General features: G+C 49.0%; 1 protein-coding gene across 2 annotated transcripts in view; it reads right to left on the reverse strand.

Annotated features, from left to right (window-relative positions):
- Window positions 1-640: 640 nt before the first annotated feature.
- The window catches only part of ccdc50a (coiled-coil domain containing 50a), a 130,944-nt gene continuing 108,755 nt past the window's right edge, over window positions 641-22,829 (reverse strand). For both annotated transcript variants that reach the window (XM_085989641.1, XM_085989640.1), the window contains 2 exons: window positions 17,295-17,401; window positions 641-1,884 (listed from right to left, as the gene is read on the reverse strand). In XM_085989641.1, coding sequence (XP_085845767.1) covers window positions 1,865-1,884; window positions 17,295-17,401 — 127 coding nt within the window. In that variant the 3' untranslated portion in view covers window positions 641-1,864. The remainder of the gene's footprint in view (window positions 1,885-17,294; window positions 17,402-22,829) is intronic.

Consider the following 22,829-nt stretch of genomic DNA (forward strand, 5'->3'; position numbering starts at 1 on the left):
TAAACACAGAACATGCATCAGTGACTTACGTTAACTTGACACACACACACACACAGACAGCATGCAGCACTGGCTGGAGAGAGCAGCACCTTCAGAGAGACACAGCAGCGGTCCCTGCAGAATCCATTCAAATGACAAAACTGGCATATTTTGTCGCAAAGGAAAGCTGTTCGACTAGATCCTCACACCTAAGCAAAGAGCGTTTGATTCATAATAGATTGTGTGCCATTTAAAAAGGAGGGCAGTGTAGAGAGGGGCTTTGGGATTCTCGGGTGGGGGGGGCGGGGTAGGGTTAAGTGTGCTTTTCCTCAACACGTTACAGATTTGTGAACAACCTATGTTTGGAATTATGGTTACACCAGGCAACAGAAAAACAAAGCCAGTGGTTACATTACAGTCACTCACCGGTGTTTCACCGGATCTGTATGGAGTGTGCCAAGCTGATCCCATGTTCCTGCAGCAACCAGATCGGCTGGGAACGGGCACCTTCTAACAGTGCCTGAAGATCGCAGCTTCCAAAACACAGTCCTTCAGATACTAGCAAATTGAACTAAAAAGAGGATTCTTCCAAAGAGCCAAGCTGTCGCACATTGGAGAAACCAGTAGAATCTCAGTTATAGAAACATTTCCAAATCCACAATCAAAATATTAAAAATGTTTCTTTTAATTAAGTAGTCATTGCACACAGGGAGTCAAGCCCAAGCATAGTTTTCAGGTGAAGCAGGGCGATAACAGGACGCACCGACTGAATTCCGTCCCCCCATTTTAGTCATTATTCGGTCCTTATTTTTATATTGCCATTATAAATTCCTATGTCCACATTTAGAATAGAGCCTGACAATGCAAACTTGCCACGCTGTATTGATAGCCATCCCACCGTGGTGATACTGCAGTGCCTCCAATGGTGGGAGGGTGTAATTACAGCGTGACACGTTTACATGGGCACTTTTCATTTTAAATGTGGACATAGGAATTTATAATGGAAAAATGTTGATGGGAAGTGCACGCAGACACAGGATTTTAATATATTATAGATATGTGAAAGTGACAATGCAAAAGAGTTAACACTATGATAGGCATTTCTGGAGAGACGGTTCAGATATATGGTGATAAATTATTTAGACCATCAAAATGATCTACCAAAATGGAAAGGACATGTTGGATGCAATGGTCACCTGTGAATTGTGCTCGATAGAACCTGGTCCAGACCAGGATTAGCTTGCCCTCTCTAAAGGAAAAGTAGGTCTCACCAGCAACACCAGGTGCATCTGTGGGCCCCACCAATGGCAAGTTAGGAATTGTACTTCAACGTTCAGCCAAATTGAGTGCGTCCAAGAAATTTTGCAGCCATGGTAAAACGGACGGACTTGACTCAACCAGAGCCGGGAAAATGTCAGGGAGAGAGAGCGGAAACGCAGATTTCCATCATGCGATTAAAACTTCTGCTGCCACTACAAGCCATTCAAACTGCTGAGCACGGCTGTTGCGAAGACACGGTGAAAGCCTGAGTTAAACCGTTAAAAACAAAAAAATATATATAAAATAAAAGGTTAATACAACTTAACATTCTTGTAAATTTTTTTATAAACATTTAAAAAGTTCTGTTTCTTGGGTTATTTGTGCAAACGCGCTAAGAGTGAAGATTCTACACAGCAAAACAACAGGTCTGTACAGACAGGTGGCTCACTACAATCCGCTGGGTCAAATACCAAAACGTCCAGGAAGTTTTTTTCCCCCCCACACTTTGACGTGTCTGAGGGAAGCACTGGGTCGAACTCTTTCAGTAACTTTGGGCCCAATCCACACAGGCGAAACTCTGAAAACTTTAATCCTCTTCATTCATGGATCCGCTCGATTCTCTCAATCATTGCCTGGAATAGGAAGCTGAACACACAAACTCCAATTAATAAACGTTCAACACAGTGATCAGACTGCTATTGAACCTTGCTCAGACCCCCATCTGGAGTAACCGTGTTCAGTTGTGCGCTCCGCACCTCAGGGAGGATAGATTGGCCCTGGAGGGCAGGTTCACCAGAATGATACCGGGGCTAAATGGGTTAAATTGTGATGACAGGTTGCATAAACTTGGCTTGTATTCGCTTGAGTTTAGAAGGTTGAGAGGTGATCCAATCGAGGTGTTTAAAATGATTCGACAGGGTAAATACAGAGAAACTATTCCCTTTGGTGGGGGGAGTCCAGAACAAGGGGACGCAATGTTACAATTAGATCCAGGGCGTTCAGGAGTGAAATCAGTAAACACTTACACACAAAGGGTAATCTGGAACTCTTCCCCCCCCCCCCCCCAAAAGGCTTTGGATACTGGGGGACAATTGACATTTTTAAGACTGCGATCGATAGATTTTTGTTGGGTAAGGGTATCGAGGGATATGGAGCAAAGGCGGGTAGACGGAGTTGAGGTACAGATCAGCCATGATCCTCGACCTCTGAGTACAAGCTTGGTTAGTACGCTGGTCATACCACAGAGTCCGGAGTTAAATAGTCCTGAACCCAGCTTGGATCCAGTTCCTGAAGATACTATAATCTTCCTCCAAACCGGTAAGTATTTTGGTTCAGTGGGGCTCAAATTCTGGATCACACATCCCAAAATGCACGGCAAAGTGATGTGACCTCATCATTGAGCAACATATTTAGGGGTCACCTAAAATTTAGAAATATTGTTAAATTACAAAATCTGTTGCAACACAAATAGAACTTTGAACACTACAGATCCCATAAAGCTCGCTCAGGAATAATAGTTCCCCCAGTCACCATTTCCCCATCATCCATCGCTAACAGCAGAATTACGGATCACACATCTTATTGCTGCACGTGGGATCCTGCTGTGCGCAAAATGTCTGCCACGCTTGCCCTCAGAACAGTCACTGCACTTCGTTAATTCATCATACACTGTCTAGACCCAGTTGCCAGGGGACAAGCCCAATGCACAGTCGCTGGGTCAGAATCCTGGAACTCCCTCCCTAACAGCGCTGTGGGAGTACCGTCACCACACGGACTGCAGCGGTTCAAGAAGGCGGCTCACCACCACCTTCTCAAGGGCAATTAGGGATGAGCAATAAATGGTGGCCTTGCCAGCGACGCCCACATCCCGTGAACGAATTAAAAAAAATGGTGTTACATTCCTGTTCAGAGAAGCTACCAGGACAGAGAAGTAAAGGAAATTGCTCCCCTGAAGGAGAGGTACATTAGGATAATTCCTTCCTTATCCTTTTAACAGATTTGTAAAGCTGGAGACAGCAACGTATCTGACAATTAAGTTAATTTATTGTTTCAAAATATACATCTTAAAATTTCATATAGAATATTGAACCTTTAGCCTCAAGTCGAAAACCAAGACGTAGAGAATCGTGAAACGTGGCTTATCCACACTGCCTGGTCTGAAGGCAGTCAAAGTTCCTACTGAGTGAAACGTTGCATCTCTCTTCAGACCATTCCCTTCACTGCCTAGTTCCTGCTGGATTCAACTGTATTGGGCGTTTGCGGATTCAAGATGGCTCCTGGGTTGGCAGCCCCTTTCTGAGCTGCTCTTCTCTTTAACTGTATCCGTGGTCATCCACTGCCATCTTTTGCCCTTTCTTCCCCCAATCTCCTCTCTTCCATTGATTAAGATACCCTGCCTCTGATAGCGAAGGCATTTCAGCCCAAGTTACAAGTTTAAAGCTCCCCCTGCAGAGCCCACTGCCCATCCCCCGGCATCCTTTGTTCTCACTGAGCTCTTCCAGCTGCTGGAACTCTGCTGAAACTTGAGCGCTATCACTGGATTCCTCGCGGACAGGACCTCGCTGGCTACACGGTTTCACTCAGCGGCTGTGGCACTGCTCTGCTTTTCAGTCACTTCAAGTCTTAAGCTGCGGAATTCTTTTGTCAAATTGGTTTCCAATCTCCTGGACTTCTCTGGACATCTAGACTACGTTTCTACTTTGAACTACACTGGATTACACTACGTTTCTGCACCACTTCTTCTTATCGTGTCCACGGACAGTCTATACATAGCCCAGCCAGAACTGGACACATTTTTGCGCCTTGTTGTTGGATTCGGCAAGATCTGCAACAGTGCAGGGTTCCTCTAACGATGGGCATTGCAGGAGATGTTGTATAGTCATAGAGTCAGAGTTTTTCAGCACAGAAAGAGGCCCTTCGGCCCATCGTGTCCACGCCGCCCATCCATCCCTGTCCAGTCTAATCCCATTTTCCAGCATTTGGTCCATAGCCTTGTATGCAATGGCATTTCAAGTGCTCATCCAAATGCTTCTTGAATGTTGTGAGGGTTCCTGCCTCTACCACCCTTTCAGGCAGAGTTCCACATTCCAACCACCCTCTGGGTGAAAAAGTTCCTCCTCAAATCCCCTCTAAATCTCCTGCCCCTTACCCTGAATCTATGCCCCCTTGTTATTGACCCCCCTACTAAGGGGAAAAAGTTCCTCTTTATCTACCCTATCTATGCCCCTCATCATTTTGTACACCTCAATCAGGTCCCCCCTCAGCCTTCTTTGCTCCAAGGAAAACAACCCCAGCCTGTCCAGCCTCTCTTCATAGCTGAGGCGCTCCATCCCAGGTAACATCCTGGTGAATCTTCTCTGCACCCTCTCCAAAGCAATCACATCCTTCCTATAGTGAGGCGACCAGAACTGCACACAGTACTCCAGCTGTGGCCTCACCAGCGTTTTGTACAGCTCCATCATAACCTCCCTGCTCTTATATTCCATGCCTCGGCTAATGAAGGCAAGTATCCCATATGCCTTTTTAACCACCTTATCTACCTGTTCCGCTGCCTTCAGGGATCTATGTACATGTACACCAAGGTCCCTCTGACCCTCTGTACTTCCTAGGGTCCTACCACTCATTGTGTATTCCCTTACCTTATTTGTCCGTCCAAAATGCATCACCTCGCACTTTTCAGGGTTAAATTCCATTTGCCACTTTTCCGCCCATCTGACCAACCCGTTTATATCGTCCTGTAGCCTGAGGCTTTCCTCCTCGCAATTTACCACCCCACCAATTTTCGTGTCATCTGCGAACTTACTGATCATACCTTTTACATTCTCATCCAAATCATTTATGTAGATCACAAACAACAAGGGACCCAGCACCGATCCCTGAGGTACCCCACTGGACACAGGCTTCCAGTCACAAAAGCAACCTTCGACCATCACCCTCTGCCTCCTGCCACTCAGCCAGTTTAGGATCCAACGCGCCAAGGCACCCTGGATCCCATGGGCTCTTACCTTCTTGACCAGTCTCCTATGCGGGACTTTGTCAAAAGCTTTACTGAAGTCCATGTAAACCACATCCACAGCATTTCCCTCATCCACCCCCCTAGTCACCCCCTCGAAAAATTCAATCAGATTTGTCAGACATGATTTACCCTTGACAAAGCCATGCTGACTATCCCCGATTAATCCTTGCCTCTCCAAGTGGAGACTAATTTTGTCCCTCAGAATTTTTTCCAATAATTTCCCTACCACAGATGTTAGGCTCACTGGCCTGTAATTCCCTGGTTTATCCCTGCTACCCTTCTTGAATAATGGTACTACGTTAGCTGTTCTCCAGTCCTCTGGTACATCCCCTGTGGCCAGAGAGGTTCTGAAAATTTGTGTCAGAGCCCCTGCAATCTCCTCCTTTGCCTCCCACAGCAGCCTGGGATACATCTCGTCCGGGCCTGGGGATTTATCCACTTTTTGGCCTGCTAAAACCGCTAGCACCTCCTCCCTCTCGATGCTAATATGTTCAAGTATGTCACAGTCCCCTTGCCCGATTTCTATGTTTGCATCGTCTTTCTCCATAGTGAACACAGATGCAAAAAATTCATTTAAAACCCCGCCTACATCATCTGGCTCTACACACAGATTGCCACTTTGGTCCCTAATGGGCCCTACCCTTTCCCTGGTTATCCTCTTGCCCTTAATATACTTATAAAACATCTTAGGATTTTCCTTTATTTTGCTCGCCAGTGTTATTTCATGGCCCCGCCTCGCCCTCCTAATTTCTTTTTAAGTATGCCCCTGCACTTTTTATACTCCTCTAGGGCTTCTTCCGTCTTTAGTAACTGCCAAAAGCCCCCCTTTTATTTCTAATGCATTTTTGTATATCCCTCGTCATCCAAGGTTCCCTTTGCTTGTTGGTCCCACCCTTGACCTTTACAGGAACATGTTGGCGTTGTACTCTCTCTATTTCCCTTCTGAAAGTCTCCCACTGTTTTGATGTGGATTTTCCTATAAGTAGCTGCTCCCAGTCCACTTTGGCCAGATCCTGCCTTATCATATTAAAATCGGCCTTCCCCCAATTTAGAACCCTTATTTCCGGGCCGTCTTTGTCTTTTTCCATCACCACCTTAAATCTCACCGAATTATGGTCACTGTCGCCAAAATGCTCTCCTACTGACACTTCCACCACTTGCCCGGCTACATTCCCCAGAATTAGGTCCAGTACCGCCCCCTCTCTTGTAGGACTTTCTACATGTTGGCTCAAAAAGCTCTCCTGGATGCACTAAGAATTCTGCACCCTCTAAGCCTTTCACACTCTGACTATCCCAATTTATATTGGGGAAGTTGAAATCCCCCACTATTATTACCCTATTATTTTCGCACTTTTCTGAGATTTGCTTTCATATCTGTTCCTCTATCTCCCCCTGACTGTTTGGGGGCCTATAGTACACTCCCAGCAAAGTGCATGCCCCCTTTTTGTTTTTAAGTTCTACCCATATGGCCTCATTAGAGGAACCCGCTAATATATCATCCCTCCTTACAGCAGTAATTGACTCCTTAATTAATATTGCAACACCCCCTCCCCTTTTACACCCCCCTCTGTCTCGCCTGAAGATTCTATACCCCGGAATATTGAGCTGCCAGTCCTGACCCTCCCTCAACCATGTCTCCGTGATAGCAACAATATCCTACTCCCATGTGTTCAACAACAACTTCAGTTCATCCACCTTATTTGCAAGACTCCTTGCATTAAAATAAATGCCTTCCAGCCCTGCCATATTCTCTTTTGCCTTCACATATTTGCTCTGCCTTCCCAGCTGACTTGTTTTTCCCTCTGTATTTGGCTGTAAATCACCCCCTACTATAGCTCCACTCTGTACCGCATCCCCCTGCCAAGTTAGTTTAAACCCCCCCCAGCAGTGCTAGCAAACCTCCCCGCAAGGATATTGGTTCCCCTCTGGTTCAGGTGTAAACCGTCCGACTTGTACAAGTCCCACCTTTCCCAGAAGCAGACCCAGTGATCCAGGAAACTAAAGCCCTCCCCCCTGCACCATCCCTTTAGCCACGCATTCATCTGTTCTATCTTCCTATTCCTATACTCACTAGCATGTGGCACCGGGAGTAATCCAGAGATTACAACCCTTGAGGTCCTGCTCTTTAATCCTTCACCTAGCTCCCTAAATTCTTGCTGCAGGACCTCATCCCTCTTTTTACCTATGTCGTTGGTACCAATGTGGACCACGACCACTGGCTGTTCACCCTCCCCCTCCAGAATGCCCTGCAGCCGCTCAGTGACATCCTTGACCCTGGCACCAGGGAGGCAACAAACCATCCTGGATTCACGTCTACGGCCACAGAAACGCCTATCTGTTCCCCTTACTATAGAATCCCCTACCACTATTGCTCTCCCACTCTTTTTCCCCCCTTCCTGGGCAGCAGGAGCACCCCCAGTGCCAGGAAGTTGGCCGCTGCTGCCTTCCCCTGGTGAGTCATCCCCCTCAACAGTATCCAAAGCGGTATACTTGTTTGAAAGGGGGATGTCCGCAGGGGTTCCCTGCACTACCTGCCTGCCTTTGTTGCTCCGCTTGATGGTCACCCCCTGTGCTGCCCTACCCTGAGGCGTGAACAACTCGCTAAATGTGCTATCCACGAGCCTCTCAGCATCGCGCATGCTCCAAAATTCATCCACCCGCAGCTCGAGCGCCGCAATGCGGTCTACAAGTAGCTGCAGCTGGATGCATTTCCCGCACACATGGTCGTCAGGGACACTGGCAGCATCCCTGACTTCCCACATGGAGCAAGAGGAGCAGAACACGGGTCTGAACTCTCCTGCCATGACTTACTCCTTTAATTAATTAAAAAATTTATTCAATACCCCAGTTACAGGTATACTCTAGGGCGCTTTATTTACCAACTATCCCCACTACACCACAGAAATTTAACACCACAGAATTCAAGCTTGTATTGAAAAGAGAGAAATACTCACCAACCAATCACTTACTGCTCCCTGGTGACGTCACACTTGGATTACTTTTTACCTCTCTCCTGGAACCTGGATTGGTATGCCTCAGTGCCTCTGACTGCTCCCTTTTAAGCCTTCAAGCTCTCCCGCCTCGGGCTGCTCCCGCGCAGGTCTGCTGCTTCTCCGGTCTCGGGGCTGTGGGCCTCGGTGCCTCTGACTGCTCCCTTTTAAGCCTTCAAGCTCTCCCGCCTCGGGCTGCTCCCGCGCAGGTCCGCTGCTTCTCCGGTCTCGGGGCTGTGGGCCTCGGTGCCTCTGACTGCTCCCTTTTAAGCCTTCAAGCTCTCGGGCTGGGCCTCAGTTCCACATTCACAAGTTGTCGGGCTGGTTGAATATCCCCATTTGTTTAGTGACACCTTTGAGCAACCTACACCGGTCCTAAGTCTGTTAAGGCACTTCCAGGTTGCCCAGTTGCAATTAGCTCCTGGGGGAAGGCTTTCATCAGGTAAAATTTCCATCGCTGGGGGTTGTTCAAGACTGGCGAGCTGGTCTTTCCATAAGGCGATGCGGGCTTCAGATGAGGTTGATTGTAATGGAACAACACTGTTCATGAAGCTCTTTCTTGACTTTAGGCGGCTGGGTGTAGGTGTATGACAATGCAGAGGGTGCCTCTCATCTGATGTTTGACGGAGTCACTCTTTCTTGCTGGCTACCGTTCTTCTTATATCAGGGGGAGCGATACCCGCCAGGATATATAGGCTGTTGGTGTTTGTTGGTTTTAAGCAACCTGTGATAAATCGGCAGCTTGCATTCAGAACGGCATCCATCTTCTTGGCATGAGTAGACCTTTCCCATGCAGGGCAGGCGTATTCGGCAGTGGAATAGCAAAGAGCAAGTGCACTGGTTCGCAATGTTTTCAGGCTTGCTCCCCATCTTGTGTTAGTGAGCTTATTCAGGATGTTGTTTCATGCGCTCACTTTTGCCTTTGTCTTCTCTATGTGGCACTGGACTACACTAAGAATTACCTGCCATGTCTCTATCGCTGCTGCTAAAAGATTTTTACCTTTAAACTGCGGCTGTGCCTCTGCTGAACCGGCTCTCCTGGGTTTCAGCTCTGCTGGCTTCTCGGTAGCAGCTGCTACTCCACTTACTGTCCAGTGACTCGTTCTACCGCTTTTCAGCTTTGTTGGTCACTGGCTTGTGGTTTTATTTTTTCTCCGCCGCTTTGATCTATGGTGACCTCCAACTTGCGTCAATTTAGCCATAATCTTTCTGCACCGCTCCCGACTCTCATTCCTACAGCACCAGCCTCCATCCTCGAACTCGCTACCCTTCAAATAGCTTCTGGACTTCACTCGCCTGCTTTGGACAGCGGTCCATCGATGCTTCCTGCCGGCCCTATCCTGCTTATGTCTATTTGTCCTTCCACGGGACCTCTGACTTTGACTCTGGTCTCCCTACTATTGTCTCCAACCTATTCCCTGCTACCAGGAAGTATGTATTCCATTAATTATTACATTTTAAACAGACCTACGTAACCTGAGCTTTTCCCGTGTCCATTCTTACAACTGCACTTATGAAATCCGCACTGTCCAGTCTTTGGCCCTCCATTCACCACGACATTTCTGCAGCTACTGATCTGCTCAACCACACCCTCACCACCACCTTTTGATGCCCTAGTTCCTATTAAAACAATTACCCTCTCTCACCTTGGCCATTACCCCGGTACGGCTCTCAGCTTCGCTCCCTTAAGTCCAAGGGACACAGATTTGAACGGATATGGCGGACAACTGGTTTAGCCATTCACCGCCAGATCTGGCTGGACCACATCAAGCATTATCGGGCCCTGCTCTCGTCTGCCAAAACTGCTCACTATTCCAGAATCATTCTGCAATGCAAAGATAAACCCCGACTCCTATTCTCTACTGCTAACAGTCTTCTTAGACCCCTCTCTCGTCTCCTCCACCCTCACCTCCGACAAGCGTGAGGAGCTCATGGACTTTTGTCTCTAAGATTGCGACCATCCGTTCAGCTGCCTCTGCCACGTCCCTTCCTTCCCCTAGCCCACCGGCCCAAACTTCCTCTAAGGTTCCCCCCTGCCCCAGCCCTGAGCTCACATCTTTCTCCAGTTTCTCTCTGATCTCCCCTCATGACCTCTCCGCGCTCATCTTGTCCATGAGACCCACCTCCTGCTCCCTCGACCCTATTCCCACCAAACTGCTGACCACCCAACTTCCTTTTCTGGCTCCCATGTTAGCTGATATTGTTAACGGTTCTCTTTCCTCAGGTACTGACCCTCTCTCCCTCAACTCGGCTGTCATCACCCCTCTCCTCAAAAAAAACAAACCTTGATCCCTCCATCCTTGCAAACTACCGCCCCATCTCCAACCTCCCTTTTCTCTCCAAAGTCCTTGAACGTGTTGTCACCTCCCAAATCAGTGCCCATCTTCCCCGCAATTCCATGTTTGAATCCCTCCAATCAGGTTTCCACCCCTGCCACAGTACCGAAATGGCTCTCATCAAAGTCACAAATGACATTCCTTGGTGACTGTGACAAAGGTAAACTATCCCTCCTCGTCCTTCTCGACTTGTCTGCAGCCTTTTTGACATGGTTGACCACTTCATCCTTCTCCAATGCCTCTCCACCGTCGTCCAGCTGGGTGGGACTGCACTCGCCTGGTTCCATTCTTGTCGATCTAATCGTAGCCAGAGAATCACCTGCAACGGCTTCTCTTCCCGCTCCCGCATCGTTACCTCTGGTGTCCCCCAAGGATCTATCCTTGGCCCCCTCCTATTTCTCATCTACATGTTGCCCCTTGGCGACATCTGAAAACACAGCGTCAGTTTCCACGTGTACACTGACGACACCCAGCTCTACCTCACTACCACCTCTCTCGACCCCTCCATGGTCTCTAAATTGTCAGACTGCTTGTCCGACATCCAGTTCTGGCTGAGCAGAAATTTTCTCCAATTAAATATTGGGAAGACCGAAGCCATTGTTTTCAGTCCCCGCCACAAACTCCGTTCCCTCGCCACTGACTCCATCCCTCTCCCTAACATCTGTCTGAGGCTGAACCACACTGTTCGCAACCTTGGTGTCATATTTGATCCTGAAATGAGCTTCCGACCACAGCATAACTAAGACCGCCTATTTCCACCTCTAACATCGCCCGTCTCCGTCCCTGCCTCAGCTCAACTGCTGTTGAAACCCTCATTCTTGCCTTTGTTACCTCTAGACTTGACTATTCCAATGGACTCCTGGCTGGCCTCCCACATTCCACCCTACGTGAACTTGAAGTCATCCAAAACGTCCTAACTTGCACCAAGTCCCACTCACCCATCACCCCTGTGCTCGCTGACCTACATTCGCTCCCCATTAAGCAATGCCTCGATTTCAAAATTCTCATCCTGGTTTTCAAATCTCTCCATGGCTTCGCCCCTCCCCATCTCTAATCTCCTTCAGCCCCACAAACCCCACCACCGAGATATCTGCGCTCCTCTAATTCTGCCCCCTTGAGCATCCCTGATTTCAATCGCTCAACCATTGGTGGCTGTGGCTTCTGTTGCGTAGATCCCAAGCTCTGGAATTCCCTGCCTAAACCTCTCCGCCTCGCTACCTCTCTTTCCTCCTTTAAGATGCTCCTTAAAACCTACCTCTTTGACCAAGCTTTTGGTCACCGGGCCTAATTTCTCCTTATGTGGCTCGGTGTCAAATTTTTTGTCTTTTAATATACCTGTGAAGCACCTTGGGACGTTTTACTACGTTAAAGACGCTATATAAATACAAGTGGTTGTTGTTTTATGACCCGTCGATCATTGCTGGACAAGGTGAGGGGCTCTCTTCTGTCACACCATACCGTCACGTCCTATCTTTACTTTTCCCGAACCATAGCTTTAACATAGATTACACAGAATTGTACAGCACAGAAACAGGTCATTCAGTCCAACAGGTCTAAGCAGTGTTGATGCTCCACACAAGCCTCCTCCTACCTTACCCCATCAACATATCCTTTCTGTCTCATGTACTTAGCGAGCTTCCCCTTAAGTGCATCTATGCTGTTTGCCTCATTAATCACTATATTGCTCATTTTTTTTTTTTTTTTTTTTTTTTTTTTGAGAGACCAGTAACTTTTTTTTTTAAAAACAGACATGATTTGGAACAATTACATTATACATTCAGAAGAACAAAACGATTCCTTAAAAGGAAGAGTCCCGGAATTTGTGGTTCAGCGGCAATGCAAAGGCGTTTGCCGCTGGCCCCGAAGAAAGCTGCCCACAACGATCTCGCCATCTCTTGGCAAGAAGTTTGCCTTTGTCAACGCGCCAGTCAGATCAGTGTAGAATAGTGGGGAATCCCTAGTGCGATGCTGCTGTGACGTCAACAAGCTGTCTAAGCAGCCAATCACGTTGCAGAATTCTCAGACAGGGAACTAGGAAGTGAACAATTTGCTTTTATTCAGGCTTTAACAAAAATGTTAGAGAGAGAACAAAACCAAGATTGGGGCTCTCACTTGGGGAAAAGGTAAACCTGAAATAAATAGGAACAAAATTTTAAAAACTATAATTCTTTTTGAAAGTTTCTTAAAAATTGTAATTTTCATAAGGGAGAAATTTGACAAGTCACAAAATTAAAATGAGTTTTTCAGGGCCATAACGTTTATTTAGCAGTCAACACGCTGTTAAAACCCCAGTTACACCTCATCCAACAATCCCTAACTTTTAATAGGCGATATTAGAGTGGAAAAGCCCTTGTCTTGGTCCGTTTCACTGATTTGAGAGATTACACTGAGTGCCAGCTATGGGAGGGCGGGGGGTCGACAGCGCAGCCAGTGTCCGAGCAGTGAATGACTGACAGTAACTTCAGGATGGCCGCGTTAGGATCCACAGGTGCCACATTCTGAAGTTGCGGTCAGTGTCAAAGGCGGATTGATGGCGAATGATGTCCGTTCGCTGTTATTACCCAAAGCAAATTCCGGGCCATAGTCTCAGAAGTAGGAAGTGCATTAAAACCAGGATTGCTCATATCGGTTTTCCCACTGCAGCGAAATCCCCAGTGAATCGCTGCTGGATGTCCAAGCCTTTGATGTCTAATCCCTTGCAATCTCTGTCGTAAAAGGAACCTATTGCTTTATTTATACTCCAGTAATTTCCTTCTCTTACACACCGCCCCGCTGTGACCAAAAGCCTGTTTTTCAACCCAACAACCCTTTTAGCTCCATATTGTATTAAAGCCAACTAGCTTATTCATTCAGCGATCCATACCTGCCTATCCTTACAGTACAATATCCTCCTCCGATGTTATCAGTGTCATTGAAGGGGGAAGGTAGGATTTGCGAGCAGTTTAAAACAATTTTGAGAATAATGTAAAAACATCTATATTCTTACAGGGTAGATTGGTAAATTGGACGAGGAGTTAATTTCTCTGCTCCAAATTCCTTGCTGGGGGTCAGGAGAAAATAAAGGGGGGTAGGGAAAGGGGGAGACTCTCTGCTCCCCACATCATCTCCATTTTGGAAGAGTTTAATTTCTTTTTGTTCTTGGCTTCTCTAGTCGTCCTCTGCCAGAGTCCAGGTTTTAGGGGGGGGGGGGCACAAGGGGGGGGGGGGGAAGAGAGTGGGGCAGGCAGAGAGAGGGGGGGGAGAGTGGGGCAGGCAGAGAGAGAGGGAGAGAGCGGGGCAGGCAGAGAGGGGGGGGGGGGAGAGAGCGGGGCAGGCAGAGAGAGGGGGAGAGTGGGGCAGGCAGAGAGAGGGGAGTGGGGCAGGCAGAGAGAGGGGAGTGGGGCAGGCAGAGAGAGGGGAGTGGGGCAGGCAGAGAGAGGGGAGTGGGGCAGGCAGAGAGAGGGGAGTGGGGCAGGCAGAGAGAGGGGAGTGGGGCAGGCAGAGAGAGGGGAGTGGGGCAGGCAGAGAGAGGGGAGTGGGGCAGGCAGAGAGGGGGGGGGAGAGAGTGGGGCAGGCAGAGAGAGGGGGAGAGTGGGGCAAGCAGAGAGAGGGGAGTGGGGCAGGCAGAGAGAGGGGAGTGGGGCAGGCAGAGAGAGGGGAGTGGGGCAGGCAGAGAGAGGGAGAGAGTGGGGCAGGCAGAGGGGGGGGGAGGAGAGTGGGGCAGGCAGGGGGGGGGGGAGAGAGTGGGGCAGGCAGAGAGAGGGGGAGAGTGTGGCAGGCAGAGAGAGGGAGAGAGTGGGGCAGGCAGAGAGAGGGAGAGAGTGGGGCAGGCAGAGGGGGGGGGAGAGAATGGGGCAGGCAGAGGGGGGGGAAGAGTGGGGCAGGCAGAGAGAGGGAGAGAGTGTGGCAGGCAGAGAGAGGGAGAGAGTGGGGCAGGCAGAGAGAGGGAGAGAGTGGGGCAGGCAGGGGGGGGGGGGGGAGTGTGGCAGGCAGAGAGAGGGGGAGAGTGTGGCAGGCAGAGAGAGGGAGAGAGTGGGGCAGGCAGAGAGAGGGAGAGAGTGGGGCAGGCAGAGGGGGGGGGGGGGAAGAGTGGGGCAGGCAGAGAGAGGGGGGGAGAGTGGGGCAGGCAGAGAGAGGGGGGGGGAGAGTGGGGCAGGCAGAGAGAGGGAGAGAGTGGGGCAGGCGGGGGGGGGAGGAGAGTGGGGCAGGCAGAGAGAGGGGGAGAGTGGGGCAGGCAGAGAGAGGGGGAGAGTGGGGCAGGCAGAGAGAGGGAGAGAGTGGGGCAGGCGGGGGGGGGGGGAAGAGTGGGGCAGGCAGAGGGGGGGGGAGAGTGGGGCAGGCAGAGAGAGGGGGGGGGAGCGTGGGGCAGGCAGAGAGAGGGGGGAGTGGGGCAGGCAGAGAGAGGGGGAGAGTGGGGCAGGCAGAGAGAGGGGGAGAGTGGGGCAGGCAGAGAGCGGGGGAGAGTGGGGCAGGCAGAGAGGGGGAGAGTGGGGCAGGCAGAGAGGGGGGGAGAGTGGGGCAGGCAGAGGGGGGGGGGGAGAGTGGGGCAGGCAGAGAGAGGGGGGGAGAGTGGGGCAGGCAGGGAGAGGGGGGGGACAGTGGGGCAGGCAGAGAGGGGGGGGACAGTGAGGCAGGCAGAGAGAGGGGGGACAGTGGGGCAGGCAGAGAGGGGGGGACAGTGGGGCAGGCAGAGAGAGGGGGAGGGAGTGGGGCAGGCAGAGAGAGGGGGAGAGTGGGGCAGGCAGAGAGAGGGGGAGAGTGGGGCAGGCAGAGAGAGGGGGGAGTGGGGCAGGCAGAGAGAGGGGCAGGCAGAGAGAGGGGGAGAGTGGGGCAGGCAGAGAGAGGGGGAGAGTGGGGCAGGCAGAGAGAGGGGGGGGGAAGAGTGGGGCAGGCAGAGAGAGGGGGGGAGTGGGGCAGGCAGAGAGGGGGGGGAGAGTGGGGCAGGCAGAGAGAGGGGGGGGGAGAGTGGGGCAGGCAGAGAGGGGGGGGAGAGTGGGGCAGGCAGAGAGAGGGGGGGGAGAGTGGGGCAGGCAGAGAGAGGGGGGGACAGTGGGGCAGGCAGAGAGGGGGGGGGACAGTGGGGCAGGCAGAGAGAGGGGGGACAGTGGGGCAGGCAGAGAGAGGGGGGGACAGTGGGGCAGGCAGAGAGGGGGGGGGACAGTGGGGCAGGCAGAGAGAGGGGGGGGACAGTGGGGCAGGCAGAGAGAGGGGGAGGGAGTGGGGCAGGCAGAGAGAGGGGGAGAGTGGGGCAGGCAGAGAGAGGGGGAGAGTGGGGCAGGCAGAGAGAGGGGGAGGGAGTGGGGCAGGCAGAGAGAGAGGGGGAGAGTGGGGCAGGCAGAAAGAGAGGGAGAGTGGGGCAGGCAGAGAGAGGGGGGGAGAGTGGGGCAGGCAGAGAGAGGGGGGGGGGGAGAGTGGGGCAGGCAGAGAGGGGGGGGAGAGGGGGCAGGCAGAGAGAGAGGGGGGGAGAGTGGGGCAGGCAGAGAGAGAGGGGGGGGAATAAAGACTTGCCTTTCTACAGCGCATTTCATGACCTCAGGACTTCCCAAAGCACTTTACAGCCAATGAAGTATTTTTTTGACGTGTAGTCACTGTTGTAGTATAGAAAATGCGACAGCCAATTTTGCACACAGCAACCTCCCGCAAACAATGTGATAATGACCAGAGGTTGAGGGATAAATATTGGCCCCAGGATACTTGGGAGAACTCCCCTGCTCTTCCTTGAAATAGTGCCATGGGATCTTTTACATCCACACGAGGGGGCAGACAAGGCCCAGAGGGCTGTGGAGGCTCAGTCGTTGAGTATACAGTATTCAAGGCCGAGATCGATAGGTTTTTGGACTCTCGGGGAACCGAGGGATATGGAGATCAGGCGGGAAAGTGGACTTGAGGTTGAAGATCGGCCATGATCTTACTGAATGGCGGAGCAGGCGCGAGGGGCCGTATGGCCGACTCCTGCTCCTATTTCTTATGCTTTTATGTTCTTCAACTGTATTGGGCCCATGTAGCAGATTTAATGACATGAGCAAACTGCTGGAAACAGTGAACCCCACCATCAGGCCAACAGATCATTCCGAGTTCCCCAATGGCTCCGCCGGCAACTGCACTGCACAATGTGGGCCTGCGTCATTATCAGTCAGGTAGCGGAAATCATCCCTGGTCTAGCTCTGAGCTAGATCTGAGCTCTCTCAGCCCGCAGAGAGAAAACAAGGCAGTTTACGGGGCGATGTGATAGAACTGTTTAAAATGGTGATAGGTTGGGGACTAGTATAGAGAAGCCGACTGTTCCCTGTCATTGAGAGGTTGAAGGCGAGGGGCCAGAGATAGATTGAATGTAAGAGATTTAGAACAGAGGGCAGGAGAAACCTCTTCACAGGGAGTTGTGAGGCTGTGGGATTTACTCCCGGGATTAGTGGGTGGGGCAGAAACTGTGTCAACATTGAAGATTAGATTGGAGAGGGGGCTAAAGGAGAAGGGTTGAAGGGATTTGGGAACAGGGCAGCTGAATGTGATTAGAACTATTTATTGGTGTGGAGGGTAAACGCCGGCACAGACTGGTTGGCCCAAATGGCCTGTTTTTGTCTTATGTATACAGCACCTGTATTTAACTAAATCATGGATCATGCAGCTTTCATAAAACTGAATGTTCGCCATTGAAACTTCTCCCCCTCCAACCTCACCAAAAACCAGACACTTCCAGCCCACCAGCTTTGAGACTTCCAGTCCAGTGTACTGTACCTTTCTGTGACGATTCGGAAGACCTGAATTCAGGACGAGAAGGGCGCTGTGGGGTCGGCCTGTAGTTCGCGTCAAGGCCTTCAGAATCTGCTCGGTGTGCAGCAGGCCTGCAGGAATTAAAACTGTAACGTTAAGGATTATTGAATCATGGAGTGTGGAAATCTCCCTCCCACCTCGCCCAGCATCTCTCTCTTCAACACATCCTCCGCCAGCCGAGGTCGACCAGCACGATCACAGCCCAAGTCGGAAACAGAGGCATTGGGAGTCAGAGAGAAAAAGTCGGGCAAAACTATTTTGCTTAAAACAATAATTACCAGAGCTGTAGAATAAGTTACACCACTGAAGCAGACAGTATTATATTCCCCATCATTTGTAGTGGGTTTGTTCTGATTGGTCCACTATAACGGGCCAACGCTATTTCAGTAACCAATGGTCCTTCTGTGTCGCGGTATTTGAACTGCAGTCAAGCTCGCTCTCATCTGCGGCTTTAGTTTAACTACAATCAGTTTACAAACTGTAACTCCACACCATATAGAAGGGATTAAATACACAAAAGGTAATTGAGTATTAACGAGGTATTATTTACTTATATAAAAACAGAAAATGCTGGAAATACTCAGCCAGTCAGGCAGCATCTGTGGAGAGAGAAACAGCCAACGTTTCAGGTCGATGACCTTTCTGATCCACCCATGATCACAGGTCTCCGAGATATTGAGCGTTGCTCGAACCACTGCTCTCGCCGTATTCTGAGATCCACGCTAACATGCACCCTCTCGACCTCTCTTCAGCAACACCGACTCACTATCTCAAAACAGTCCTGGTCCGCAGCTCCATTTCATCCTTCGCCTGATCCGGGAAACGTTAACTCTGTTTCTCTCTCCACAGACGCTGCCTGACCTGCTGAGTGTTTCCAGCATTTTCTATTTTAATTTCAGATTTCCAGCATCCGCAGTGTTTTGCTTTAGTTATTTACTTTATGTTTGATCTTGCATTCCGTGCACCTTTACGAGGTGTGAACGAGTGAGTAAGCACAACTGTTCTTGCCTGAAATAAACGGAGTAATTAACATGCTGCAACTGGTAACTTTGAAATTGACGTTAGTACAAATGGTTATTGTTTTTTAGCCGATATAAGCGACTGCCCATTTTAAGCGTGGATTTTTTTAAATGGTGGGGACGGTATTGGGTATTAGATGTGTTCCCGGAGAGGGTGGAATAATCTCTGGAAAAGGGATGGGCTTTCTGTGCTTTTCCTCGTTACTAAAAGTTCTTGTGCTCTCATTCTCTGGCACTGGTCCCGCTGCTCAGAGGTGTGGCTGGCTGCCGAGAATGGCCGGTGGGCCGGGAGGGAAGAGACAGGGTGAGTCAGAGAAGAGGCTTTTGGCATCTTGGGCAATGGTTTGAATTCGACTCAACGACTGCGGCACAGGTTTGGCGTTGGAGGAGTATCACACGAGGAATTTAGTGATACAGAACCAGTTTATACCCGAGGGGCAAGAGGTCTACCTGCCCAAAAAAAAGTCATGGCCGACGAGAGAGAAAAGGGACAACATAAAACTAAAGGAAAAAGCGTACACAAATGCAAAAACTAGCACAGATCCTGGCAACTGGGAGATACAAAGAACAGAAGGTGACAAAACAGATAGGAAGAGCTACAAAAGGGGAGTATGAAAAGAAACTTGTCAGGGATATCAAAATCAACACAATTTTTTTACAATTATATTAGAAAAAAGGGTGGTCAGGACAATGTGGGCCCCTTGAAAACTGCTAACGGCGATAATGTAAATGAAAATAAGGAAATGGCGGACATGTTGAATAATTACTTTGCGTCTGTATTTATAGTAAAGGAAGTAATTACAGGATTTACATGCTGGAAACCAATACTAAATCCGGGACGGGGACTCACCAAAATTAACGTAAGCAAATTAACAGTAATAAAGAAAATAATGGCACTAAAGTGACAAATCCCCAGGGCCAGATGGTTTCCATCCCAGGGTTTTAAAGGAAGTCGGTGAGCACATTGTCGATGCCCGAACTATAATCTTCCAAAGTTCTCTCGATTCAGGAACCGTTCCTTTAGATTGGAAAATTGCGCATGTCACTTGGTTATTTAAGAATGGCGCGAGAGGGAAACCAGGGAATTATAGACCAGTTAGCCTAACATCGGTTGTCAGGAAATTGCTAGAGTCTATAATTAAAGGATAGGGTGACTGAACATCGTGAAAATTTTCAGCTGATCAGAGAGCCAGCTTGGATTTGTGAAAGGCAGGTCATGCCTGATGAACCTGATTGAATTTTTTTTTTGAAGAGGTGACTAAAGTAGTGGACCGGGGAATGTCTATGGATGCTACTTATATAGACTTCCAGAAGCCATTTGATAAAGTCCCTCATAAGAGACTGTTAGCTGAAGCTCATGGAATTGAGGGCAAATTACTGACCTGGTTAGGAAATTGGCTGAGCGGCGAGAGAGAGAGCAGGGATAATGGGTAGGTACGCTAGTTGGCAGATGACTAGTGGTGTCCCGCAGGGATCGGTGTTGGGGCTATTCACCGTATTTATTAACGACTTAGATGGTGGGATAGAAAGCCATATATCCAAGTTTGCCAATGACACAAAAGATAGGCGGCATTGTAAGCAGTGTAGATGGAAGTATAAAATTATAAGAGCTATTAATAGATTAAGTGAATGGGCAAATCTGTGGCAAATGGATTTCAATGTAGGCAAATGCGAGGTCATTCACTTTGGACCAAAAAAGGATAGAACAGAGTACTTTCTAAATGGTAAACCGTGGAGGTCCAGAGAGATTTGGGGGTCCATCAATGTCCCCGTTAAGCTGCGTGGCCATGCAGCGGTCTGGTGGTCCTGCGCAGCCAGCTCACCGGCTTTTAAATGGAAAAACCATGCATGCGCTGAAATTGAAGGGGCCGCGCACCCAAAAGAAAATTAGAGGGAACATTGGGGTCGAGGTAGGGAGAGAGAAGAGCAAATTTGTCGGCAAATTTCTGAGAAGTGCAAAAACAATAGGGCAGTAATAGTAGGGGGTTTCAACTCCCCTAACATTAACTGGGATAGAATCAGTGTAGAATCAGTTATAGAGGGCGCTGAATTCTTAAAATGCATTCAGGAGAACTTTTTTAGCCAGTACGTAACAAGCCCAACAAGAGAGGGGGAGGTTCTGGACTCAGTTTTCGGGAATGAAGCTGGGCAGGTGGAGGGGCATCAGTGGGACAGCATTTTGGTGGTAATGATCATAATTCAGTTAGATTTAGCATAGTTATGGAAAAGGACAAAGAATGACCAGGAATAAAAGTTCCCAACTGGAAAAAAAACAATTTTTCTAAGTGGAGATGTGATTTAGCAAAAATAGACTGAAAACGGCTACAAATCAGTGTCAGCAGTGGGAGGCAGTCAAGATGGAGATAGGGTGCAGAGCAAATATGTTCTGACAAAAAAGGGTGGGACTCCCAAATCTAGAGCCCCCTGGATGTCCAGGAGCATAGAGGGTAGGATAAGGCCAAAAAAGGAAGCTTTTGGCAGATACCGAGAGCTCAATACTACAGAAAGCCTAGAAGAGCATAGAAAGCGCAGGGGTGAAATTAAAAAGGAAATTAGATCAAAGAGAGGGCATGAAAAATATTGGCAAATAAAATCAAAGATAATTTATAAATACATGAAGAGCAAGAGAATAACTAAAGAAAGAGTAGGGCCAAAAAGTAACTTGTGTGGAGGCAGAAGACATGGGTATGGTTCTTCATGAATACTTTGCATCTGTCTTCACAGAAGAGAGGGATGATGTAGACATTGTAGTTAAGGAGGAGTGCGAAATATTAGATGGGATAAACGTAGAGAGAGGAAATATTAAGAGGTTTAGCATCCTTGAAAGCAGATAAATCGCCAGGCCCGGATGAAATGTATCCCAGGCTGTTGAGAAGCAAGGGAGGAAATAGCAGAGGCTCTGACCATCATTTTCCAATCCTCTCTGGCTATAGGCGTGGTGCCAGAGGACTGCTAATGTTGTGCCATTGTTTAAAAAAGGAGAAAAGGATAGACTGAGTAATTACAGGCCAGTCAGTCTAACCTCGGTGGTGGGAAAAATATTGGAAAAAATTCTGAGGGACTGTAGAAAGCATTAATCAAGGACAGTCAGCATGGATTTGTTAAAGGAAGGTCATGTCTGACTAACTCGATCGAATTTTTTGAGGTGGTAATGAGGAGGGTCGATGAGGGAAGTGCATTTGATGTAGTCTACATGGATTTTAGCAAGGCCTTTGACAAAGTCTCACATGGCAGGTTGGTCAAAAAAGTAAAAGCCCATGGGATCCAATGGGAAGTGGTATGTTGGATCCAAAATTGGCTCAGTGGCAGGAAGCAGAGGTGTTTTTTGTGACTGGAAGGCTGTTTTCAGTGGGATTCTACATGGCTCAGTACTAGGTCCCCTGCTTTTTGCAATATATATCTCAATGATTTAGACTTCAATGTAGGGGGCATGATTCGGAAGTTTGCAGATGATACAAAAAATTGCAGAGGTGAGGTTGATAGTGAGGAAGAAAGCTGTAGACTGTAAGAAGATATCAATGGACTGGTCAGGTGGGCAAAAAAGTGGCAAATGGAATTCAATCAGGAGAAGTGTGAGGTAATGCATTTGGGGAGAGCTAACAAGGCAAGGGAATGCACAATAAATGGTAGGATACCGAGGAACAGAGGGACCTTGGAGTGCAGGTCCACAGATCCCTGAAAGTAGGAGAGGTAGATAAGGTGGTTAAGAAGGCATATGGAATGCTTTCCTTTATTAGTCGAGGCATTGAATATAAGAGCAGGGAGGTTATGCTAGAACTGTATAAAACACTGGTTAGGCCACAGCTAGAATACTGCGTACAGTTCTGGTCACCACATTACAGGAAAGATGTGATTGCACTAGAGACGGTACAGAGGAGATTTACGAGGATGTTGCCAGGACTGGAGAATTTTAGCTATGAGGAAAGATTGGAGAGGCTGGGGTTGTTTACTTTGGAACAGAGGTGGTTGAGGGGAGACCTAATTGAGGTGTATAAAATTGAGGCCCAGATAGAGTGGATAGGAAGCACCTATTTCCCTTAGCAGAGAGGTCCATAACCAGGGGGCAGAGATTTAAACTTGAGGGGAGCTGAGAAGAACTTTTTTCACCCAGAGGGCAGAGAGAGTCTGGAACTCACTGCCTGAAAGGGTGGTAGAGGCAGAAACCCTCATCACATTTAAACAGTACTTGGATATGTACTTGAAGTGCCGTAACCTACAGGGCTACGGACCAAGAGCTGGACAGTGGGATTAGGCTGGAGAGCTCTTTTTTGACCAGCGCAAAAACGATGGGCCGAATGGCCTCCTTCTGTGCTGTAACTTTCTATGATTCTATAGATACACAGGTCATTAAAATGTCATGAACAGGTACAGAAAATAATCAAAAAGGCTAACGGGATGCTGACCTTTATATCTGGAGGACTAGAGTACACGGGGGTAGAAGTTATGCTGCAGCTGTACAAAACCCTGGTTAGACCACACC

The sequence above is a fragment of the Somniosus microcephalus genome, chromosome 6 (assembly GCF_052327205.1).
Source record: "Somniosus microcephalus isolate GS21.2 chromosome 6, FLI_Smic_1.0, whole genome shotgun sequence".
Taxonomy (NCBI): Eukaryota; Metazoa; Chordata; class Chondrichthyes; order Squaliformes; family Somniosidae; genus Somniosus; species Somniosus microcephalus.